At 29.2% G+C, this 25,130-nt stretch overlaps 2 protein-coding genes across 8 annotated transcripts; one reads left to right on the forward strand and one right to left on the reverse strand.

The window, feature by feature from the left end:
* The first annotated feature begins 6,791 nt into the window (after positions 1-6,791).
* Dmtn (transmembrane and coiled-coil domain 2 protein Dmtn) lies at positions 6,792-21,017 on the forward strand. 7 transcript variants are annotated; one of them, XM_074249107.1, is made up of 13 exons: positions 6,792-7,147; positions 7,218-7,444; positions 9,266-9,461; positions 9,774-9,978; positions 10,876-11,056; positions 11,296-11,524; positions 11,791-11,835; positions 12,327-12,409; positions 13,928-14,256; positions 14,317-14,717; positions 15,413-15,543; positions 15,756-15,895; positions 20,899-21,017. In XM_074249107.1, exons 3-11 carry the CDS (start codon positions 9,325-9,327, stop codon positions 15,537-15,539), a joined length of 1,737 nt encoding a protein of 578 aa, XP_074105208.1. In that variant the 5' UTR covers positions 6,792-7,147; positions 7,218-7,444; positions 9,266-9,324; the 3' UTR covers positions 15,540-15,543; positions 15,756-15,895; positions 20,899-21,017. The 7 variants fall into 7 exon arrangements, with proteins under 7 accessions (XP_074105208.1, XP_074105205.1, XP_074105204.1 ...); XM_074249104.1 differs by having other exon boundaries at positions 6,794-7,151; positions 15,383-15,543; XM_074249103.1 differs by having other exon boundaries at positions 6,794-7,147; positions 15,383-15,543.
* LOC141531348 (uncharacterized) lies at positions 19,271-24,157 on the reverse strand. Its single transcript, XM_074249102.1, has 4 exons — positions 23,815-24,157; positions 23,547-23,699; positions 22,747-23,247; positions 19,271-22,564 (listed from the first exon to the last, which is right to left on the reverse strand). The coding sequence occupies exons 2-4, from the start codon at positions 23,688-23,690 to the stop codon at positions 20,861-20,863; spliced, it is 2,349 nt and encodes a 782-aa protein (XP_074105203.1). The 5' UTR covers positions 23,691-23,699; positions 23,815-24,157; the 3' UTR covers positions 19,271-20,860.
* Between the last annotated feature and the right edge of the window lie 973 nt (positions 24,158-25,130).

The following is a 25,130-nucleotide window of genomic DNA, read 5'->3' on the forward strand; positions in this document are numbered from 1 at the left end:
CGGACAACAACGAACACTTTTGGAGGTGCGAAATAACAACAAGAGAGGCCACGGCCCCGATCAAGAATCTGAGGAACCAGCGAGCATGGCTGAGTCTGCTCACATCAACCTCTTCCTATCCGGTCTTTTTGGCAAACACGATAATAATATTGCAGTTTAAATTTTTAAAACTCAACTCAACTCACGGCCCGAGTACTACACGTCCCACCACATGTGGTCTATATGCTTACACACAAATATCTACCCGACATGTACCAATTTGTAATTTATATATTTTTTAACACCATTATACGCTAGATATCAAAAGTTATTAAGTCTTGATATACAAATAACAATTTTTGTTGATGATACACATTTAGATTGGAAGGGTAAAAAAACCTCCGTAATATGAGATTTTATAAATCTTTAGCTACGAATTAACAAATTAAACTTTGATTATGGGTTGCAGTCCCAGTGTCTGTCTGAATTAAATATCAGAAGTGTATACATCGAAATTTCTTGCTCTTTTGTTCTCGATTGGAAAAATTTTTTATTTTGACGTAAAAAATTTTGTAATTTTTTTACAATCTGGTCAACTCCAGTTTGCTCTAATTTGGCTATAGAAAAAAATTTTTTTTTGGTCAAATTGATCAATTTTTTTTAATTGTTCGTTTTTTATATTTATTTTTGTAAATAATTACCAAAAATTTGGAATAAAAAAATTACGGTCAGTAAAATTTTTTTTTTTTTTTTAGCTTTGATAATAAAAGACTTGTGCAAAAAAAAATACATGAATAAAATATAATATTTTTGTCTCAAAACAATCGTTTCAAAAAAATGCTTTTAAACCCGTGATGGCAATGACTAAAAAAATTAATAGACTGAAATGTACATCAAAGCAGCGCATAACTATTAACCCGCGGCCAAATGCGTCCTTTTATATATTATATCACGCTATTGTAATTTTTCGGCTTTACAATTCCCGTAATAGCGTTTTAAATCGTCACGTCAACAGCTCAGCTCATCATGTTGGTAACGTATTTTTCCTAAAATTAAATTAAATGAAGTCTGTTGGTAAATTTCAGTGAAGTTATTGATAGATTGAAGTCAAATTAATAATAAAATTATATAAAATATAAAACAAAAAAAAATTAAATACATATCATTAAATATAAAACATCAATAATCAATAATGAATATAATCAAGAAAAAAATAACACATTCTCTATTCTGAACAGATGCTGAACTATTTTTAAATAATCATGGTCAAGTGAATATTAACCGTCTGCGGTTTAATATCTAAAAAATAAAATGAAGAGAGTCCTTTTCTAAAATATCGAAGACAAGACACTATTATTTATTTGTTCGCTATCCTTTCTCTGTGGGTCTTTGAAAAAATTATCATACACGAAATTCATTGTGCCCGGTCTGTCTCCCCCTAAACGCAGAAGCGAGCTGACGAAAATTGGTCGATTGAAAATTTAAGAAAAAATAACAAACAATCGAATTAGTATATATAAAATTAGCAGGCTTGGTGCCCGGTACCTAATTTCTGAGGTTTTACCCTACTGGTGGGCGCGTCGCTAGCGTTATTTGTTAAACAAGTTAAGGGTGAGAAAAAAATAAATAGTAAAGTTGAATAGCTTTCGCCATTCTATTCAATTTCTTCAAACTTATGGCGATACTTTTACATAAATAAAAACCTACCACCATTACCATTATATCATAGCACCATCATCATCACCACCACAATCATCACAACCACGAGAGGAACCGGCCGGCCGGCGAAGAAGAAACTTCTAAACAAACCTTGCACCCGTCCTTCTTCTTCTTCTTCTTCTTCTTCTTCTTCTTCTTCTTCTTCTTCTTCTTCTTCTTCTTCTCCTTCTTCTTCATCTTGTCCTTTCTAATTACTAAATCGTCGCGATCCCAATTCACTGTTCACTGTTGAGTCTGATACTCCAGACGGTCGGTCGATCGCCGGCTAAAAAGTAGAAAAAGTCTAACAATTCTAGTATAGTAGACCAGACCTTTGCTACAAAACCGGGCGCCGCACGTGGTGTGTACGCATGTCGTGTGAGACAGATAAATAAACCACTATGATATATATTTATATACATATATAAAAACTCTTCTACTCACTGCGTGTGTTTTTAGGATCATTAGATAAAAATAATGATTAACTCAATTCAACATTTCTTCACCTCGGGCTATCACCAGAACCATCAAATTGAAATAGAGACCAAATCAACGCTCTCGCCTCATAATGAGGACCTTTTTGTTTACGTTCTTAACAATAGAATCCGGAGTAACATCCAGTTACTATACTCTATACTCTAAACTCCCCATACGTATATTCTAAACAAAAACAAAAATTATAAAAATAACGATGACCATGCGAGGGATTGAATAAAGCGCAAGTTAAATTATAGGGTTTGCGTAATAATTGTGCGGTGTTCAATGATAATCACGTATCACGTATTTTATACAACACGAAAGGCTTTAGATTTACAATAGCTGGTTCAGTCACTATCAGTGATGCTTGCTTGCTTGCTTGCTGGTGTAATCGTTTTGCCATTTGGTTATTTAATTATAATTATAATTATAATTTTAAATCTCAGTTGTGAAATTTAATAACAAAACTGTCTATTTAAATAATTAATGGTAAATAAATCTAATAAATAATTGAGAAATATTTTGCAACTTACTAGAGTTACTTACAGTATTTTAATACATCTCAATGACCGGTATAAAGATAAACGCGCAATGATCGAGTGTATTAAATCGTCAGATGGAGACGACCACGACAATCGTATATATTCGATTGCACATGAGACAAACCGATGAATTATTTAGAGTGAGTGGAACGAGGGAAGAAACGAGTCCAGATCCAGAGAAGGATCAACACACAAATAAATATATAATATAAAATAAAAAAATAAAAATGAGATATAAAATGCGACGGGTGTATTAAGGTTGTATCTGTATTAAGACCCGTCGGGTTTTCGACTTCATTTCTCTCTGGATAAGGAAATGGAGACGTCGTCGACGTCGTCCGAGCAGTATCTTATTCAGAGACATCACAAAAAGTCAAGAACATTATAATCAAGTCGACTCATTGAATAAACTAAATGTCATATTCTTCTGTTATATGTACAAGTAAGGTATTAATTTTCCGAAACCCGAACCTGCTTTACAATTCACTGACTGAATAATAATCAGTAATAATTGTCCTCTAATTGACCGAAAATACTCGCAGTCGAAAAAGAGTACTTTAAATTATTTATACGTATTTAATTATTATTACATATAAAGATATTTATATTTATATATCTATCATTGTTGTCAAACAGTAGGATGGATAGAATAAAAGGATAGAGTGGGAATCGCAATAAAGACTCGAGAGAGCGTACAAGTAGATTCTTTGGTTTATAACTTGATGTATGATCAAGGTAGAAATGGCTGTCGACGTAAGAGTGCGTTCCGATAAATCTCTCGGGTTTTTTCGTGGCTGCTGAGGCGCCCCGAGGCCAGGCTGCACTGAAGCATCAACCGTGAAGCATCAGCACAGCCACCGATATAATAATACACGACCGATGACGATGGGAAAGGTCCAAGGAGATAAAGATAAAAATTAAGATGAAGATGAGGTGGAGATCTGATGACGTTCAATGCCGTATCAGGCATCGAGGAAGAGCTGAGTATGAGGTGAAGGTGGATCTTAACGAGAAAGGGAAACTTATCATCGGGGGTGAGAGTTGTTGCGAGTATAAACATTTGATATCAGGCGTTTTGATCCTCCGGTAAAATATCTCCGAGACTAATTATCACACAAAATCCATGATATTTTGTCGGAGGATGAAGAATCATAGAACCTAAATATTTATAAGTAAGATAAAAAATATTTTCAATTTCTCGAAAACAGAAGCTAGGGTTGAAGATACTTTGAGGGAACCTTGTCAAAATTAAGAAAGTTTATAAAGACATATCCATTACTATATAGTGTATGAAGTACATTTAACTCACCAGCATTGAGAGTAAGCTCGCTTGTAAAACGCTAAAATGAAGAATAAGTCACGGTTGTCTACCGTAAAGAAATTCTCAAGAAATCACGTCTGTCACAGGAACACCCAGGAGCTTGTAACCTGCAAGAAAATGTCCAGACATTGAGAAATATATATGTATATGTTATCATGAAAGTACTATTCCGGTTACCGTACAGTAATTTACTGTAACAATCGGGACTACCCACAAGTTGGTCGTTAGCTAGGAATCATCATACTGATTCTTACCATTTACATTTAACATTTACTGCATCCCTTGTCTATGCTCAGTGCTGGCTCGGTATCTTCGAGTCAACTGTATGCATGCTAAATAATTCCATCCAGAAATTTAAAAGCGATTTCCATCTATGGAATTTACCCCGAGATATGTGGCCGGTATGGAGCAACAAGTGGTTAACCCTCAGGATTCTGGACTCCGGATCTCAGGATCTGAAATTGAAACACACAATCGTACTCTGAATCAATGGCGTTCATTGTAATGGTGATCTTGATTCTTTAGATGATTCTTCAACTTACTCACTTACTTACTTACTTACTTAGTTGGTTGTTTTATTTATTTTTATTTCATTTATTCACTTAAGCTCGGTGACTCTTTCTTATCCTTGCTTACACTCTGAACGACGGAGTCTACACTTAACTTAGTGACATACTCACTCGCTCGCTCTTAACTCTCTTGCAATATATCTCTCTTGACTTTATTTATCCTTCGCTGGGAAATAAATAAAAGTCAATTTTTTGAGCCGAACCGGTTCGGATATACGACGGCCGACGGCGTTCCCTCAAACGTGACCGTAAGCGCCTGGACGCGTGCGCGATCAGAATTATTTAGCGGTTTATTCAGCTAATTTAATAGCCAGCGAAATTGTTTTCAGCGGATCACCGCCGGGAGATTAAGTTGGAGAGGTATCGATGAAAAAGTAAACTAAGGCAAATGTCTTAGCAGCGTGAGTCGAATGGCCCATCATCATTGATTCGTATTAACTCGTTCAGGCTGACTGGATGAGGACGAGGCTAAGGACCCCCCGATATCATTGACGATGATTACGATGCGAGCGATCGCTTCGACGGGAATGTTTTCTTCTAAGGGGACTTAAGGATGCGGCCCTTTATTGGATTTAGTCCCCTAATGATTTCGTCAACAGAACCTGCCAACATTCCACGAGCCAGACTTTCTGCATTCGAATTTGGCGTTACCAAGACCATTCAATAGGCTTTTTGCTATGAAAATTCAATTAGCTGACATCTGAAAATTTTTGTAGATTATTTTAGTGAAAAGTCATTAAAAAAATTGAAAGAAAAAATTTCACAATTTTAATTTTTTTACTATGTTTTAATTTATTAAATTTATTAAATTAAAACTTATAAACATTTTTTAAAAATTGTATTTACAGTTTTTTAAAAGTGAAATTTTTTTATAATAATTTTTTCAGAAAAAAAATTTTTAAAATTTTCAGATGTCGGCTAATTTAATTTTCATGTCGAATTTGACGATAAAAATTTATTTAACAGATATTTAATGATTTTAATAATTTTTTTAACAAATAAATTATAGCAAAAAAAATTAACATTTAGAAATTTAAAAAAATTAAAAATGCAATTTTTAAAAAATTAGTTTTCAAAACAAATTATTTTGTTAAGAAAAAATTGAAAAATGGTCAAAACAACTTGAGTATCAATTTTTGCTGCACTAATTTTCATGTCTTTCTTCGATTACAACTTTATATCCTTCACCACTAACCTATTCAGCAAATTTATTTATACTTTATCATAAATATTAAATTTTAATACTCACAACTTTATTATTGTAATGTTTATCACAATTTTTATTATTTATTTCTCATTTAGTCAATTTTAATCTTCTCTCCCGCTTGTCATCGTCCAATAGTGCCGCCATCTTTGATTTCTTGAGTCAACTGCGTTTCAATTTCACCTACTCATTCGATTCCGCGCATCCGCGGCAAATTTAGAAACTACTATCGATATTACAGTTTTCAATAATCAATAAATCTAATTTCGAGATTTACTACAGACAATATGGCCGCGAATTCTAAAAATAAATTTTATAAAAATTTTTTTTTAATTATTGCAATAAAATTAAATACTTGCCAAGTGATTGCTAATTTTAATGTCATAATTTTCTTAATAACAATTCATTTTTTATAAAAATCTAAAAATTTGTCAAATGTTTTTAAAATTTTTATTAAAAATTTTAATTCTTCTTAATTGATAATTAATTTAGAAGATTTTTGTTAAATTTTTATAATTTTAAGCAAATAAATTATGACAAAAAAATTGACATGTATAAATTTTAAAAAATTAAAAATGCAATTTTTAGAAAATAATTTTTTAAAAAAAATTTGTTGGAAAAAAAAAAAAATGGTGAGGTCACTGCTAACTTTAATGTTATATTTTAATATCAAAACTTTTGAAAAAAATTTCTAATATTTTCATTAAAAATCAAATTAAAAAAAATAAAAACAATTTTAAAAATATAAATAAAAGATATTTCTTAAATTAAAAAAAAGTAAAATAAAAATTGATACCGAACGTAGCCAAGCTGCATCTCCATCAGCAGATATTTGCAACCACCAGATGTCAGTAAATTTCGTAAACTCACCAATGACTGGCTTTCTTTTTCCACTATATAACAAAACTAGTTGCTATATTCTAGTCCGATCGTCATTCATCTCCCACCCAAAAACTTTCTTTATCTATTATTTTGCTTACTCTGTCAAACGCTCTGGCCGGGCGATCGACTTGTCGCTCCGTCTTCGTCAGGTGGTCCCTCTCTGTACTAACATCAGAGCTGCACCTCGAGCCAGCTCTCACCTCGAGTAAAGCTAAAGATTCTGAAGAATCGCAAGTGACCGAAGTAGCTGTCTCAGTGTTCGGGTGTCGCGTGTCAATTTTTAACTCAAGCTTATATATTTACTGTCAAAACAAATTACTCAACACCGATATACAAAGTTACCAAGTGCCCAGTGCCCAGCATCATCTGTGTCAACCTGTCTTGTGATTTATTACATTTATTATCCACCAGTGCCACTGAAATACTGAAATCACAATCTCCATCAAAATAGACAGAGTCTACAACAATGATACAAGTGTGTACGTTTAAAATAATGTTAGTATTCAAGAAAATTTTCGTTTAATCCGTCAGTTGTCTTCTTTCAGAGGTACTTTTACTTGGAATGGACGGAACAGAAATTAGCCGCAACAATATCTGGATAATAAACAAAATTAATATTGACGTTTATATAAACAGCGACTCTTTTCATTTTATCGCTCAACAGCAAGACATCAATTATTTATTTATGTGCGGATTTGTGACTGTTGATGATGCACGCTTGAACTTTGGGCGGGCAGCTAAGTCGTTACCTTCATGGACAACTCAAACTGAGGTGAGTGTACGATCAACTTTACAATATCCTTTTATTTTGTTTTATTATCACTCCAATATTTATCTTGGAACTAAACCGCACTCCAACCTACTTATCACCTTCCTCTTCCTTTACATACATCAAATTTCTCTATGAAAATTAATTTAGCAGATACTTAATAATTTTTTTTTATTTTATTTTATCTTGATAATTTTTTTCATTTTATTTTATTTTAATAATTTTCATTTAATTTTTTCTTATTTTATTTTATCTTAATAATTTTCATTTAATTTTATTTATAAAAATAAAACTAAAAAAATATTTTTTCAAAATTGCACTTAAATTTTTTGGAATTTTTTACAAATTAATTTTTTTTTTTTATTATTTTGTACTAATTTTTTTTATTAAAAAAAAGTTATAAAGATTTTTACATGTCGGCCTACTTTATTTTCATAAATAATTTTTTAAAATGATTGTTTGTTAAAAAAAATTAAAAAATTATCTAGTGACTGTTAACTTTAATGTCATAATTTCTCCTCCGATCACACCAACAAAACATAACACTTATACGCCTATACTGAGATGGTTAAAAAAAAAATAAATATGGCATTTATAAAAAGTAGTTAACATTCCTTTCTTTTTTTAGGTCTCGTATATGTACTATCTGACAAATAGCTATTTATTTATTAACTTTCACGCTCCGCTTAAATAACCATGCAATGAATTTCATTTCCGTGGTTTTTATCTCATAGTTTTTTTTTATTAAAAAAACGTTCATTTAATTTTTAAATTAATAATTATTGAGATGTAATTGAACGGCTAATAAAATAGACATATAATAATTTCCTTTGTGTCTCATGCCTCGATGACTCTAGAATATAATTTTCTCTTGCATTATATATTATATAGTACGTGATATTATGGTACACTGGTACAAGCATACATGTATGTCTATAGAAGTTTAAATATATATGGATAGATAGGAGTCATGTGTGAGATACAAAGCTTGTCAATGTATGCATATATAATTTGTAATCTCAATGAATCATCAGTTTAAAAGATTGCTCTGGAGCTTCAGAGGTGATAACTATTTGTGATACGTAATACTCTTGTGATAGTACAATTTATATGATAGGAGTATTTTTTATGTTGTTATTTTTGTTTGAATAACTTCATTCATTGGCAGATATAATAGTGCCTTTATTCATTACTATTAATATAATTATTAGTCATTGTTTATTGTTAATAGTTATGTAATTATTAATATGGTGATTAATTGAAAGCATGGGAAAATTTTATTGAGAACTGCAAATTGTCTTAGGACTATAGAAATTAATTATATAAATTATAAATTGATTATTTATACACAGAAAAATGGAACTTTATTTAAATCAAGTAAATTAAATTAAAGCAATTTATTTTTTTGATTTAAGTTAAAAAATTCTTGAATTAAAAAATTTTTCTTTTGAATTTTGAAATTTTTACTAAAAAATTTTTATTAAATATTTACATTAAATTTTGGTAAATATTTACATAAAAAATATTCACTGAAAAAAAATCAAACTTTTGATTTTATTAAAAATTTTTATTCAGAGGCTGAAGATTAATTTTTTACAGTTTGGTACTCATAAAAAAAAAAAAATATTTAATTATTCCTAACATTTTACACGTTAATTAAAAAAAGCTGAATAAAAAATTTATTCGGTAGAAAAAAAATATCAAACTTTAAAATAGAAAGCTCCAAAATTGCACTTTAATTGAAATTTTATTTAAATTGAAGATAAAATAAAAAAGCAGTGTATACATGTACACATCCACATAAATAATTTATTTTGAATACAGATTAATTGTATGCGATGCTCAAAAGCAATCGGGTAAATTAGTTCGTCTTGAGGAGGGTGATGGCTAGTTTGACAGTCACGACGTCAAGTAAAAATAGTTCTCGTGGTAATTCACCGAACAGAGGAAACATACTAACTCACCATCGACAATCATCCGCTAACCTGGAGCACGTGCCAAAGATATGTAACCCTGCAGTGTAAGCTTATTAAACTAATACGTAATTAAAAGCAACGTGCTTCGTTAAAACATCAATTATAATAATCAATAGTCATAACAAATATTCATTTATACGTAACAAAATAACGCATCAATTATTTATTATTAAAATAGAGTATTTAAAAGGGCGCTTTCAGTCAGCTTGTGTTAATTATGATTTTCTGTTATAACATCAATTAATAATCCGATGATGACCCAGAGCTTTAAATACTTTGAACTAGATAATTATTCATGTGAAATTGATGTTTTATGTAATTGGCATTTAATTATTTTTTTAATTTTTTTAAATTAGTGGCCAAACTGGAGAAGGTAGTACTGGAAGCGCAGGAAGCAGTGTCTGTGGAGTTACGGCTATGAAGAGTAGTACGAGACAAAGATCACCCGGTGCAATGGCGCGATCCGGTGATACTTTGGACGAAACAAACCAAACAAATCCGTCCAATTTTGAGTTAGAGGATTTTGTATCTAATGTTCACCCGCCGACCGACGACGAAGGAGTGAGTTCAAAAATGTCATTTTATATCTATGTAATTAAGAGAATAAGAAAAATTTTGTCTCAAGGGTATTCATATTATAAAATCGGTTTTTTTAGTGAAATTTAGAGTCATTGTATCTTGAGAACTATTGACATTTTTAAAGATATAAGCTCGTCCTCACATTACACTAATCGAGACTTTTCATTTGAGCACCCACATCAATTTTTCATATATTTTATATATTTATATATATATATATATATATATATATATATATATATATATATATATATATATATATATATATATATATTATATATATCTATATATCAAAAATATATAAAAAAAATGCATGTGGGTATTCAAATGAAAGCTCTTAAAGAGTGTAACATCGGGATGAGCTTGTATCTTCAAAAATGTCAATAGTTAAGAAAGTACAGTGCAATCTATCAAAAGTCATTATTTAATAAAGCAAAATTTTATTTATTTATAGTTCACAAGTAACGGCAGTCACATAGTGACTGCAAGGTTGCTGGTATATATATTGAGATATAGATAAATGAAATGGAATGTAATATGATAGATAGACTTGCAGACAGACAGACAGATAAATAACTAATCGGAATAAATTAAGCAATGCAAGAAATTATTATTTATCTGTGACATTTGATAAGTTAAAAAATTTTATTCGTGAGACCGTGAATTAAGGACGGACATCGGCACTCGTCTGATGTAGATAAGTACTTGTACATGCAGGGTCACAGGTCACAACAATGGACAATTTAATTTGCATAATTTATAATTCTTCAAGTAGAACTACTGACAATGAAATTCTACTTGTTAACTTTCGAATTATTAAATTACATCAATTATTTTTTAATTTTTATTATTGATGATTTATTTAATATTTAAATTAAGTTTATTTTTCAGGAAACATTTCATACTACAGCACAGTCGTTCTTATCGAACGGCTCGTCGGAATTAATAGGCGAAGATGTCGACTCGAGTGGAGCTAGAGTTCGCCAGGCGATAGAACAAACGCAAAACAAAATAACAAAGACTCGAGAGCTGATACGTACTGAGCAAAAAACCCGAGATGGTAAGTTTTATTTTATCGCGGGTAATTTGACCGTTCATAATATAAATATGACAATTTTATTTATTAAATAAAATACTTGCGTGACACTATCACCGTAATTTAATACTCGGGTGGAAAAAAAAAAAAAAATAAATAAATAAATAAATAAAAAAAAATAAAAAAAAAAAAAAGGCGAATAATAAATTTTATTTGGTAAAAAATATTTATTGTGTTATTAATTTATCGGTTGCGTGTTCTAGAAAATGTCAATGAGTATCTTAAACTCGCTGCGAATGCAGACAAGCAGCAGTTGGCGAGAATAAAGACGGTATTTGAGAAGAAGAATCAAAAGTCTGCTCACAATATTGCTCAGCTGCAGAAGAAATTGGATAGTTATACGAAAAAATTGAGAAATTATGAGATGAACGGCGCGCCGACGAGTCATCGCCAGCCCCGAGAGGTTCTTCGAGACATGGGTCAAGGATTAAAGTAAACGTTCACTTTTATTTTTTCCTATACTGTATCAGATGCCTTTTATTTATTTTTACTCCTATCTCTATCAAGCTGAGATGGATTACTCTTAGAAGTAGACCTAGACTCAACTCCGGGGCTATAAATACCTTAAATACATGTAATGCCACATTCAAATGAATGTAAATGGAATTTATAAATAGCTCACAATGTTAAGGCCGTAAATGTAGCTCTATAGATATATATGAAAAAATTTATTCGTCTAATTTAAGATTGTCTTCCAGAAACGTGGGCGGTAACATTAGGGACGGAATAAGCGGATTTTCGGGGTGAGTTTTATACTAAAATAGCTCAATCACTTTCACTAATATAAAGCTAAAACTAAAAGTTATTAAATCAATTTATTTTTATTGCTTTCATTTGAGTACGCACATGACCCTCTTATATATTTTATATATATGATATTTGTTAAATATATATGAAATATAGAAAAAATTTATGTGGGTACTTAAATGAAAGGTCTCGATGAGTATGACTTATATCGCTAAAAATATCATCAGTGGACAAAATAAAATGTAATTTCTTAATTACGGATATTTTTAAAAATATAAGCTCATCCTGACGTTGTACTCATCGAGAGCTTTCATTTGAGTACCCACATCAATTTTTTATATATTTTATATATGTATGTGATATTTGTGAAATATATCAAATATATAAAAAATTCGTGAGGATATTCAAATTTCCATTACCATTTATTATTTTTATTTTTTTTTTTGTTTTATTTATGAGCGAGCATTAATAAAAAATTGTATTACAGAAGTGTCATGTCCAAGCCCAGGGAGTTCGCGCACTTGATAAAAAATAAATTTGGCAGTGCTGACAATATAAATACCCTATCACGTAAGTAAATCCCCCGAGAATTAAAATTGCTTGATATTTTAAAACAAAGAAAAAAAAAAAAAACTTCCTAACATTTCACAACACCGCAATCTTTTAATAAATCATAACTCACAAGCAATTTTATTTTTTGGAATGAATAATGCTACTTGGAACTAAAAAACATCGATAAATCTTACTGTTTTTTTTTTTTTTTTTTTTTTTTTTTTTTTGTTGCGCTGCCACAACAGTTGACAGTAGTAAGTAACAGAAAATTAACATGTGCATTACGTTTTCTTAACGAATGATATAGAATATTTTTATAATATTAAAACAACATAACTCTGCTAGTGCATTACTCAAGGTGTTATTGCTACTGCTTCTATATTTATCCTTCTATTCCATATTTTACATTCACTTTTATTCGAGCTTAATCATATATACACCTATTATTATTTGGCCTCTTAACTTTTCTCAGCGTTAAAGATCTGCTTCCTCATTTAATTCAAGCTTTACAAATATTAACTCAAATTCCCTTTCCGCCTCTACACTAGACGCGCTTCTAATGAAATAACCTTTTTATTACTAACTTTTTCTTTGTACTTAATCTACAATCTGCAATTTATAAATCTTGTTTTACAATTAAGTGACTCACGTCGCTTAATCATTCCTGTCACTCCTCAAACCCACAACTAGTTATCCAATACTAACGAATTTTAGTTTTTTACCAACAGAATCGTGTCGTTTAAATTTCGTTTATTTTTGGATGCTCTGTTATTAATTTATTAATGGTACTTTATTGAATGAATGTACATGTTGACTAAATCAATTAATTTATTATATTATTCATTTACAATGGTGTCAAGTCTTAATAATTAAATGCAAATTAAAATTTTTTTTTACATTTATTTAAATGAATCATCTGATTATATAATTTATAATAATTAAATTAATTATTTTACTTTAGAAAGTAAAGTGGAGTAATTATTTATGAAATAAAAAAATTTCGATTAAATGATCGGATAATTTTTGTAATTTTGTTGAATTAATAAATAATATTTTTAATAATAACATTGCGGAAAATAAAAAATAGTGAGATTATTTTGAAATTAAATATTGGTGAATAATAAATGAATTATATAATCGGATATTAAATTTGGAAAATTTAATATCAAATATTTATAATACTGGAATTAAAAGACATTTAAAAATTTTTTTAAATTTTTACTTTAATTAAATTATTATTTATTTAAAAAAATTTTTTTCTATCGTGATTAAAATTTTTTTTAAAATTATTAGATGTCTGCTGATTTCAGAACTATATTCAGCATTTAATATTTAAACACAAAACCATAAAACTTCTGTAGAATTTAGAATTTAGCGACTTGCAATTAGAAATTTAGATAAATTAAAAAAAAAAAAAAAAAAGAAAAAAGCAAACATAAAAACTCGTGTTTTATTGTTTGGGGCACGAGAACTAAACCTGAAATTGGTATTGGATAACCGGGTCATCTAATTCACAGCATTGTCTATTCCATTCAGATGGATCTACTTTTTATGTAAACGATCCACCACGTGCAGGTACCGGCGACAATGGGAGCGTCGAGGAAGAGAAAACCCACCACGGCTCGGCGACGTTGCCGGGTGGTTGTAGTTTAGGTTCAACCCACAGCGCTGCGCCGGTTAAATTTCCCTCGGAAGAGGGCTCGGAGTGCTCGAGCGTCACCAGCGAAAGCGGCCCCGGGAGCAGAGGTCAAACGCACGCTTGTCACAGCAATAACGCTGCTTTCAGCTTGAAGTCCATCTTCGTTGAGCTGCAGGAGCACCGGGAGAACTTCGAGCGTATGCGGGAGAAATTGGAAACGCTCAAGGTAAGTTAATTAATTAATTAAAAAAAATAATTGCTAATTTTTTTATTTTTTATTTACCAGACACTTCAACAAGAAGTAACATTTTTATCAAACGCGCTGCAAGAGGAGCGCTTCCGGTGCGAAAGACTCGAAGAGCAAATGAACGACTTGACCGAGTTGCATCAAAATGAAGTTGAGAATTTGAAACAGACGATAACAGACATGGAAGAGAAGGTCCAGTACCAGAGTGAAGACCGCTTGCGGGATATTCACGAGATGCTGGAGAACTGCCAGACCAAAATTTGGAAAATGGAGCACCAACAGCAGCAGCACCAGCAATACGTTACGCTGGAGGGCCTGGACAATAGTAACGCGCGAGCGTTGGTTGTTAAATTAATCAACGTTGTGCTAACTGTCTTACAAGTCATTTTGTTGCTCGTAGCCACGGGCGCGGGTATAATGATGCCCTTTTTGAGAACGAGGTACTTTAGTAGCCATTATCGATTTTATTAACTGACTCTTGTCTTTAAAAGTAGCCGCTTTAATCTCCAGCCTCTGAATAGAAATTTTTTTATAAAATTAAAATAGTATATTACACACCTAGGCCAGTAAAATAAAAAAAATCTCAGATCACATGTAATTTTTGGCCGAGGCGAACCCGAGGTTGACAAACATGTGGTCTGAGGCTTTACTTTTGACTGGCCAGGGTGTGGAATATACTATTTATAATTATTTACAAGTGGGATCAATCCCATTTTAGGCAAATTTTTTTATTCTGCTTGTTTTTACGGAGCATTTATTTTTTTGAAAATTTGTTAAAGTTCTGATAATCTTTTTTTGTTTAATTGTTAATTTTTTTATGCATTTAAAAAAAAAATCAGATAGAAATTTCGTTGAAAAAATTGAAAATTAAAATGGTAGACCCCACTTGTAAATATTTACCAATTTTTTTCTGTCTTGTAAATAGTTTACTGTGATAATTATAATTAATAATTGACAATTAATGCACACACTATGTTGTAAAACTATATTATTTTTTGTTTTATCACATCATCGATCATCAGGGTAAACTGGAGAAAAAATGATAATGCACTTGGGGTTTCACATGCTCATCATTTTTGTTTTTTGCTTCACACGTTTGTTTCAGCTGTACTAAGCCTCATTGTTTCATGTGCAGGGTGCGCATATTGACGACAACTTTGGTCGTCCTGGGCATTATCTTTGTCCTCAAGCAGTGGCCCGAGGTCCACGATGTTGGAAGCCATTTGATGAGACACCTCAAGCAAACGCTTGCCGTTAAGTAGCATTGTAAGATTTTTTATTTTTATTTTTTCTATTATTTATTTATAAACTTCTTATTGATTATTGGACTTTGCATACTTTCTAAGCTTTGTTACAGTAGTTGAATTTCCAAGTAAACTTCCTATGCATGCAACGAATCAATATTTAATTTAATTTTTTTTTTTTTTTTTTTTTTTTTTTTTAATCAATGGATTGAATTTTTTTTTTTTTTTTTCTAGGGTTTGGGTAAGTAGCCGCAGAATAATTAACTGGCTACAAACAAATCAGCTATGAAACTCAACTGAGTTAAAAAATAATTAAAACTGAACCGGATTGAAAGACAAAAATAAATTTGAAGTCGCTTAATATTTGTTAGTAGGTAAATATAAACAGTTAATTAAGATTTTATTTATATATACATATATATTATTATTATTATTATTATTATTATTATTATTATTATTAATATTATTATTATAAATGTATTGGATGTAGATGAATTATTGTAACATATTGTTTAGTCAGTAAGGTATGTGATAATTAACATGAATTTTAAAAAAATATCGAGAGACAACGGGAGAGTAACGGTAATACGTAGCAGTCAAATTTTTTAATAATAAATAGTAACAATAATTATTATTTATTAATAAATAATAATTTAGTGAATTAGTGATATAAAATAGGATTTTTCATGGGTTAAATTATGAGTGTAAATATAACAGAGGTCTTACAATTTTTTTAAATTGAAAATTGTCTCTGCCTGTGTAAAAAAAAAAAATTTTATTAAAAATGTCGTTTGTTTAAGATTTTAAACGTGATATAAATTAAGAGAGGAGATTTTTTAAGTTTGGTTTTTAAATTTATTATGAAAATTAATCTTTAGACATTTTTGCGAATTTTTAACAACATTTTTGAGTAAGCTCTTTCAAATTGAATTTGACATGTTGAATTGTTGGAAAATTTTTATCAGACAATTTTAAGACACTCCATAATAATTTTCCGGAACTCTATCGCTGCTATTTTGAAGATCACCTTAAAAATAGTCTTAAAAAAATTTTTAAGATGAGCTCACAGCGACAAAGCTCCAAAAAAATTAAATCGAATCATTTTAAAAGTCTTAAAATTGTCTGATAATAATTTTTTAGCAATTTCAAATTTAATTTAAAAATTTTGCGATTAAAAATTTGAAAAATCGTCTCAAAAATATCTAAAAAATAATTTTCATACCAAATTTAAAAACCAAATTCTAAAAATTTGTGGCACGTTTAAAATCTTAAACAAAAGACATTTTTTATTCTACACGGATGTTATATTTATGCTTATTTAAAATTATAAATAACAATAATAACAATAACAATAATTGAAGATTACATGACATAGTCGAAGTGAGACTAAGGCTGAATTTAACTGATTGAATCAGCTATTTTCTTTTATTTATAGCTTTACAGCTTCAATATTAATTAAGATTGATAAAAAATTAATAATAATAGTAATACCTCAAAAAAAAAATTTTTAGTGAAATTTTTCGTACTGTTAAATTAAATGTTTGATATTTTGATACTGACAAATAATTAAATTTTTTTTTTAAAGCTATTGTTAAGTAATGCACAAATTCAGTATTAAGAGTACACAGCGATAATTGTAAATTATTAATTTTGTTACTAACGTATCTATTATTATTTAATTATTGAGATATTTTAGAACAATAGTAACTACGCTTAACTATTTTTACGACATCTAAAATCTATAATTTTAATTAATAATAATTATGTTGAATTATTATCAAAATAATTAATTAAAAAAAAATTAATAGTGATTATAAGTTGCTAAGTTGCTCTCTCGTATTTTTTAAAATTGCTGTGACTAAGTTCAAATTAAATTGGTAATTTAATAATTAATAATTTCTGGGATCAAAAAAAAAATAATAATAAATTATTATTATATCTAACAATATTTTAAATATTGCTGACAACTGCTGGATATCTGCCAAAATATTTTTAATTAACAAAAACTTTTTATCACGCTTACAGACAGATATTATTTTAAATGTCGGATGCATAAAAATGAAACATATTTCAAATTGACTTTTTATTATAATTGTTTTATCTAAATTGACTTATTTATTATTAAAAAATTAACTATTATTATTATAACTGTATCGTTAAAAAAAAATCTATATATATATATAGTAATTGTCTGTATATGAGGTTCTGTGTACATAAATTCTAAATTACAAGTAAATTAAAGATAAAATAAGAAAATATTATCATAAATAATAATTTAAAAATTTCACGACATTAAAAAAATTAGTAATTTAAAAAATCATGTCCATCGTAGTTTATTAAAATTACTAGTTAATAAAATCAGAATTAAAAAAAAATACTGTTAGTATGCAAATAGAGTATGTAATTAGTAATTAGCATCGAGCATTCCTCGACAAGCTTTATAAAAATTAGGAGTAAGGCAAATTTATTCTCATTTTATTTTAAGCACAAATTATCAAGAAGTTAAATGAGAAAAATTTTGTTATAAAAATTTATTAATTTAAATTAATTTATTTGATAAGAAAAGTTGAGAATTATTTGCAAGTGGGGTTTATCATTTTAATTTTCATTTTTTTTAACAATTTTTTTTTTTTTGATAAATACATAAAAAAATTAATAATTGAAAAAAAAATTGATTATCACAATTTTAAATGTATTTTTCAAAAAAAAAAAAAAAAATATATATATATATATATATATATATATATATATATATATATATATATATATATATATATAAAAATATCAAAAAAAGATAAAATAGAAATTTCATCCAAAAATATAAAGCTAAAATTTTTTCCAACTTTATTTTTTTTTTTCATGGCATTTTTTATTAAAAATGATAATTTTTTACCTATAGACTCGATATGGCCAAAAATAAATTTTTCCCCACTTGTAAATAATTACCAAAAATTGACTATAAATTACATAAATCTATGACGTAGGTTTGGTGCTTTGTATTATACTTTAAACAACAAATTATTGCATATAATTATTTATCAGGGTTCCCGTACTTGAATTTTAATACTAATAACCAGCCAAAACGCTTACAACAAAATTGTTACTCTAAAATTATAATTAAAAAAATTTTGTACTTTGTCAATAACAATTTGTAAAAACGGATTAAATTTTATACACATTTTATATAACAAAATTAAAAGGATAAATTACGGGGACTCTAGTTGATTTATTGTACGCATAAAAAATAATTAAATATTATTATTATCAACAATACTGTCATTGATGCCTTGCTTAGATAATTATGGATAAAAGTATAGAGAAAGATGGAAAAAAAAAATATTTGTCAATTTATAACGAGATAGTTGGTAATTCTGTGCAATTATTGGTTTATTAAAAATAAAATAAATACTACGTGCACTTGCGTATACTTAAAGCTCTCTCACACTTTTACTCTATCTGATAAGTCTCTCTTTGTCACTGATAAAAATAAAACTCTATTATCAATTTTTTTTTTTAAAACTACTACCACTGCAATGTTTAATTAAGCAACTACAATTGTCAAATATTTTTTTTTAAATTGTGAAAATTATAAATTTATTATTCCATTAACAATTAAATGGATTGTATGTTTATTTTAGTAGTTTTAGATTATAAAAATCGGATTATTGTTTATTACCATAAATAAAGAGCATTTTTTAGTAAAAAAAATTTATTTATAATTTTTTCCTAAAAATAATTACAAAACAAGGTATTAAGAAATTTTTTTTATTAATTCAGAAAATAAAAATTAACTGATACATATATTAATAAATAGATTAATGGTAGTAATAAGTGACAATGATAATTGTTATAATTGTTTATAAGAATAATTAATAGATACATTAGGGTGGCCCAAAAAAAAATCGACGACTTTTTTTTTTTTTTTTGTCTCGAGTGAAAAAATTTTAGTTTGTGATTTTTTAAGAGACTTCTCCAAAGGACAGCTCAAAAAAAAATTTTTCAGAGCTCGCTCCAAATTTTTTTAAATTAAAATAAATTCAAATTTTTTTTTTTTTAAATTTTTTAAATTAACATTTTTTCACTCGAGACTCAAAAAAAAAAAAAATAATCTGTTTTTTTGGGCCGCCCTGAGTACATATTGTTATGTACTACAAGATTACAAGCCTTAGAAAAAATATACAATGAATTAAATTGATAAAAATCAATTAAAAAAATACTCAAAAGTTTTTAATATAAAAAAATAATTCACATTTTTTTGTTCAGATTAATTGTACGAAAAAATTAATTACAGTAGTAATTATTATTTTATAATCTTATAGTACATAAAATTTAATCAAGTAATATTACGTGAACATAATTTTAATTTTTTATAATTAACTATTCACTCAAAACATATTTACACCTATAATATATAATATATACTTTTTTTTACATATTACTTTTTATTATGAATTCAATATTATTTTTGTTTAATTGTAATAATAATTTTTTATTTTAATCATAAACAAAAATTAAAATCGATTAAATGCAAATATTAATCATTTTTTTTTGTGTAATTCGATATGAATTTAAGACTTTAAAAATTTTATATTGTTTAAAAATACACTGTAAAAAATTTAATTTGCTTATTCATTAATGTATCGAACTTTCTCCTGGCTATTTATTGATTTTAATCAATTCAACGCTGCAGTTAATTAAGTAGAAGTTAAAAAATTTTTTAAAGTCTTAAATAAACATAAAGTTTTTGATTTAGCAGACCAAAAATTTTTTTTAGATAAATTTGAATATCTATACGACTGTAAAAATATTAATTGTATTGAAACTTGAAGATATAATGTCTGAAGCCAGTCAAAATAAGATAATTTAACGTTGTTATTAATTATTTTGTACCTTAAAATAAACGAGAAAATTTTTTAAAATCTAAAATAGATTTTAATTAAAATTTTAATGAGCAGAAAATTGACAATTTTTTTTTTTCAATAAAATTAATCGAACCTTGAAATATTTATTTCTTTGCTAAATTTCTCCTAATAATATAGATGACACTGAAGTTGACATTAGAAAATTTTTTAATAATTTCATATCAATTAAATTACTGCAAAAAAATAAAAAAAAAGTTAGCAAAACTTTTAAAAAATATTCCAATGTTACATACAATTAATTTATTATAAAAACAAAAAAATTCCAGCTTACTCAAGTGTCATAATTTTTTTTCCAACACTTAAAGATATTCAAATTTACAAAAAAAATTTTTTTTCTCATCTGTTCAGTCCCAAAACTTACTTAATTAATAAATTGCATATGAAATAAAGACCTTAAACCGAAGCATATGTAAAAAATCAGTCTGTTTGAACATCAGCGCACTCACTGGTTTCAGCATTCCCAATATTAGAAGCCTCCTCATTCCCAGTGTCTTTATCCAACGTATCATCAGACAATCTATGCTTCTTCCTGTGGCACATCATCGTGGACTTGGACACAAAAGTCTTCCTGCAGACATCACACTCATAAGGCCTTTCCCCGGTATGAAGTCTCTTGTGTATCGTCATAGGACTAAACTGAGTAAAAGTTTTCCCGCAGACGTCGCACCTGTAGGGCCTTTCGCCAGTGTGGGACCTTCTGTGGCACCTGAGGGCGGCTCGCCTGGCAAATACCTTATTACAAATCTCACACTTAAAGCTCTTCTCTCCCGTGTGCATGGTCGAGTGAATGCGCAAGTCAACGCGGGTTAAAAATCCTTTACCGCAGACCTCGCACAAGTACGGCTTTTCTCCAGTATGAATCCGCAAGTGGGTATTTAAGTAACTTTTACTCACAAACATTTTATTACAGACCTGACAGGGGTACTGTCGATTATCAGTACCCGAGTGAATTTTTTGGTGGCTCTTGCACAAGCCCTTAGTGATGAAACTCCTTCCACAAATTTCACACATGTAGGGTTTGACACCCAGATGCCGATTCTGATGGTCCAGCAGCGACTGCTTGGTTTTAAAACTCTGCTCGCAAGTGTCACAAGAGTATGGCTTTAAATCAGAGTGGACTCTCTGGTGTACGATTAAATAACTCTTGCACTGGAAGCCTTTTCCGCAGGTCGAGCAGCTGTAGTCGAACTGGCCAGTGTGCGTCGCTGTGTGCTGAGCTAGGCCAATTTTACTGCGAAAAGCTTTCTCGCATAATTTGCACTGGAATGGTTTTTCTCCAGTGTGCTTTCGCATGTGCTCCTGTAATTTGTAATTAGTACGATATTGCTTTCCGCACTGAGTACAAACCTTCGGTGTCCATTTTGATTTCACGCCTGACTGACATTTTTCTGTTCCTACATCATTTTCTCCAGCTCCAGCTCCAGCTCCAGATCTAGATCCAGCTCCAGTACCAATAATAACTTCATTAGCTGCAGAGTCGGAAATAGAATTTGTTAAAACGGAAATAGAAGAAGACTCATCATCTTCATTTCCATTAGCAATGGAAGACTTGGAGTCGCTGGAAAAAGGACACTGCTGCTCGTGGGTATTAAAATCTTCCAGGCTGACAAAATTAAGCCCGCAGGGGCAAGAACAGAAGTGCTGGTCGTAGTGGTCGAGGAGACTTGCGGGCTCGTTGGTCATTTCGCTGCAAAACGGACATATATACCACTTAGCACCGGCTTGGTCGGTCGAAGGATTGTTTATCACGTTCTCGATCAAGGTGTCTTTTGACTCCTTAGTGTACTCCACCGGGTCCGGCTTGGAAGCTTCCTGACTCGTGGACGCCAGCTCGGGAGAGGAAATCCGAGAGTTTAATGTATTTTCAGGGTCCTCGACTGTTGCCACGAAAGACTCTGAGCTTGACTCGATTGAGTGAGACTGCAGTCTTTGATACTCCTCTTTCACGTCCACTCCCTCGTACTTGACGTTTTCGCAGTAGTGCAGGATTTGCTCGTCTTCTGTTTGCTGCTCGGGGACTATTGCTGTCACGTAGTTTATTCCCAAGTGGTTGTTTACGGTTAAGTTGCCTACTACTGTCATGTCTCCGTCTAAGTGGATTGCGATTTGGTGGTTTGATACCTGGAAATTTTTTTTTTTTTAGTTAGTTTGTTGGAGAGATATTTTAGAGCATCTTTTTTTTTAGTAATTTAATAAATTTTTAATAAATACTCAATCGTTTTTAGGATTTTTTTTTTTTTTTAATTCATCGAAATAAAAGTCGAAAAAATTAAATTTATCTTACTGATAATAAAAAAACTTACTTCGTGCATATGTTCATCCATTCCAACAGTTTCTCCATTCAAGCATTCAATCCCAGTGACTTCAATAGTCTCCTGATTGGGAATTTCCTCCTGACTGACAACTTGTTCTCCACCGGCGAGCTCTATGTCGTCCATAACTCTCATGGTGTGCAGACTCCCGGTGTCACCAGCGACTTCATCATGACTTACGCAGTCTTGGCTTCTCAGCTCATCAACAATGCCATTTTGCATGTCACTGATATCATGATGATGCTGGTTGTGGAGATGGTTGTGGTTATGGTTATGGATACCGCGAATGTCCGTCTGCATAACATTGGGTATTTCGTCGACACCGGTGAGGGAGTTATCAATAGTGATAGCTTCATTTTTGAGCTCCTCTTTCAACATCTCGATGAATAATTCCTCAGTTTGCAAACATTTCTCGCGGAAGTTAAACATCTCGTCCAGTTTGTAAGCACATGGCTCGCAAATTACTTTAGGCAGGTCGTCGCATGTTGATACCTGATTTAAAAATTTTTAAATTAATTTATAAATTTTATTAAACATTTTTTTTTAATAAAAAAATAAATAGTTAATTTAATTTCAAATTTTTTTCATAAAAAAATCAATAACAAATTTAATTTTAAATTTTTTTCATAAAAAAATTAATAATAAATTTAATTAAACATTTTTTTAATAAAAAAATGAACAATAAATTTAATTAAAAAATAAACAATAAATTTATTTAACACCAATAATTAATAATTAATAATGTAAAATCATAATTTAAAAAAAAAAAAAAAAAAAAAACTTTCTCTTACCTGTACAGGCAAACAAGCGGCTATTTTTTTGTCAATATTTCGCAATCTTTCCCCAGGTCCAAATATCGGAAATCCCATTGTCATTATTCCAGTCTTGGTAGCACATAGACGACATAAATAATTAAATTCTTCAATCACCGCCATATCAACCAACTATTTTAAAATAAATAAATAACAATACAGTAATGATAATGACAACTGCAATAAAAATATCAAGCAAAAGCTTATAATTATGTATTAATATATATTTTAAAAATTAAAAAATTACTTGATAATTTTTTTTAAGGCAAATATAATAAAATTTATTTATTTTAAATGATTGTTGACAAGTGTTAGCTCTGCTCCATTGTAATAGGAGGCTTAATTGTCAGAGGACAATTAATTATTGTTCAACAGTTCGCCATTAAAAATCTTAGACTGTCGACGTTCAGTGATGTATGTTGACGAGTCCGGACAAGTCCCAGACAAGTCCTACCCAGCTGCACTTTTTTTTTCGACACTTTTATTGTTTTTATTTTACATTAATTGTGGGAGTGTGGGAGACAGAGGGAGACCGCGAGCACTGGGAAGACGATCAGCAGGAGAGAGATGCTAACAGACACTGGCTGTCGCTGCAGTAAGATTTACGTCCGCAGGTTTGACAACTTTACTTTGTGTTTTGAGGAGGATAAAAATTAAGTTCCTGGAAAAAACTAGTTGGTGGCTCTGTAGGTAAGGAAGATAAACTGTTGGTTTGAAATTTGAGCGCTAGGTGGCGCCAAGTGTTTAAACGGATTTTTAAAAAATCAGCTGATCAGCTGGCGGTTGTGTAGTTGGATGATTGTCAATAATTTGAAGGAATTATGAAATGACATTTTATGTTGTACTAACTCTCGGTGATGTAGTGAGTATTTAAAAATAATTAGAATCAATTTAGCAGATAATAATTCATTTTTTTAATTTTTTTAACAAATAAATTATAGCAAAAAAAAATTACATCTAAAAAATGCAATTTTTTGGAGCAAATTTATTTAATAAAAAAAATAAAAGAATTTAATGTCATTTAAAAATAACAATCAAGTTTACAGATATTAAAAATTTTTTTAGAAATTTATAGCAATTAAATTACTAAATAAAAATTTAATTAAAAAGTTTCACATGTGGAAATTAATAAATATTAAAAGTGAAAATTTTTAGAAGCATTTTTTTATTGTAATTAATTTGTTGAAAAAATTTTTTAAATTGACATCTGACCGCTAACTTTAGTATTATATTTAAAATTATTAAGTATACTAAATGAACTTTTAATGAGAATTAATTCAGCAGATATTTATTAATTTTTAGAATTTTTTTACAAATAAATTTATCTGCTAATTTCAGTTTCATAAAAATTAATTATAAAAAAAAATATTTTTTAAAAATTTGCAATTGTAATTTATTCATAATAATATAATTGATATAAAAATGCAAAAAAAAAAATGACAGCTGTTAGTTAATATCAGTATTATTGAATACCAACAAATAAAACTTATCATTAATTTTTTTTTCAACTTTAAATTTTATAAAATTGTAGTTAAATTTTTATATCTTTAATTTAGATTGAAA

Source organism: Cotesia typhae, unplaced genomic scaffold, assembly GCF_013202065.1.
Source record: "Cotesia typhae breed Kobodo isofemale line unplaced genomic scaffold, CoteBio_Ctyphae contig_5, whole genome shotgun sequence".
Classification (NCBI taxonomy): domain Eukaryota; kingdom Metazoa; phylum Arthropoda; class Insecta; order Hymenoptera; family Braconidae; genus Cotesia; species Cotesia typhae.

What these genes read in the sequence shown, in the direction of transcription:
- Dmtn (XM_074249104.1), top strand. Translation starts at nt 9,325, where the DNA reads ATGGCTAGTTTGACAGTCACGACGTCAAGTAAAAATAGTTCTCGTGGT. An exon ending in AGAAATTGGAAACGCTCAAG is followed by an intron (nt 14,257 to 14,316) that starts GTAAGTTAATTA and finishes TTTATTTACCAG; the next exon opens with ACACTTCAACAAGAAGTAAC. An exon ending in ATGCCCTTTTTGAGAACGAG is followed by an intron (nt 14,718 to 15,382) that starts GTACTTTAGTAG and finishes CGTTTGTTTCAG; the next exon opens with CTGTACTAAGCCTCATTGTT.
- LOC141531348 (XM_074249102.1), bottom strand. Translation starts at nt 23,690, where the DNA reads ATGGCGGTGATTGAAGAATTTAATTATTTATGTCGTCTATGTGCTACC. An exon ending in CCGCTTGTTTGCCTGTACAG is followed by an intron (nt 23,248 to 23,546) that starts GTAAGAGAAAGT and finishes TTTTTAAATCAG; the next exon opens with GTATCAACATGCGACGACCT. An exon ending in TGGATGAACATATGCACGAA is followed by an intron (nt 22,565 to 22,746) that starts GTAAGTTTTTTT and finishes AAAAATTTCCAG; the next exon opens with GTATCAAACCACCAAATCGC.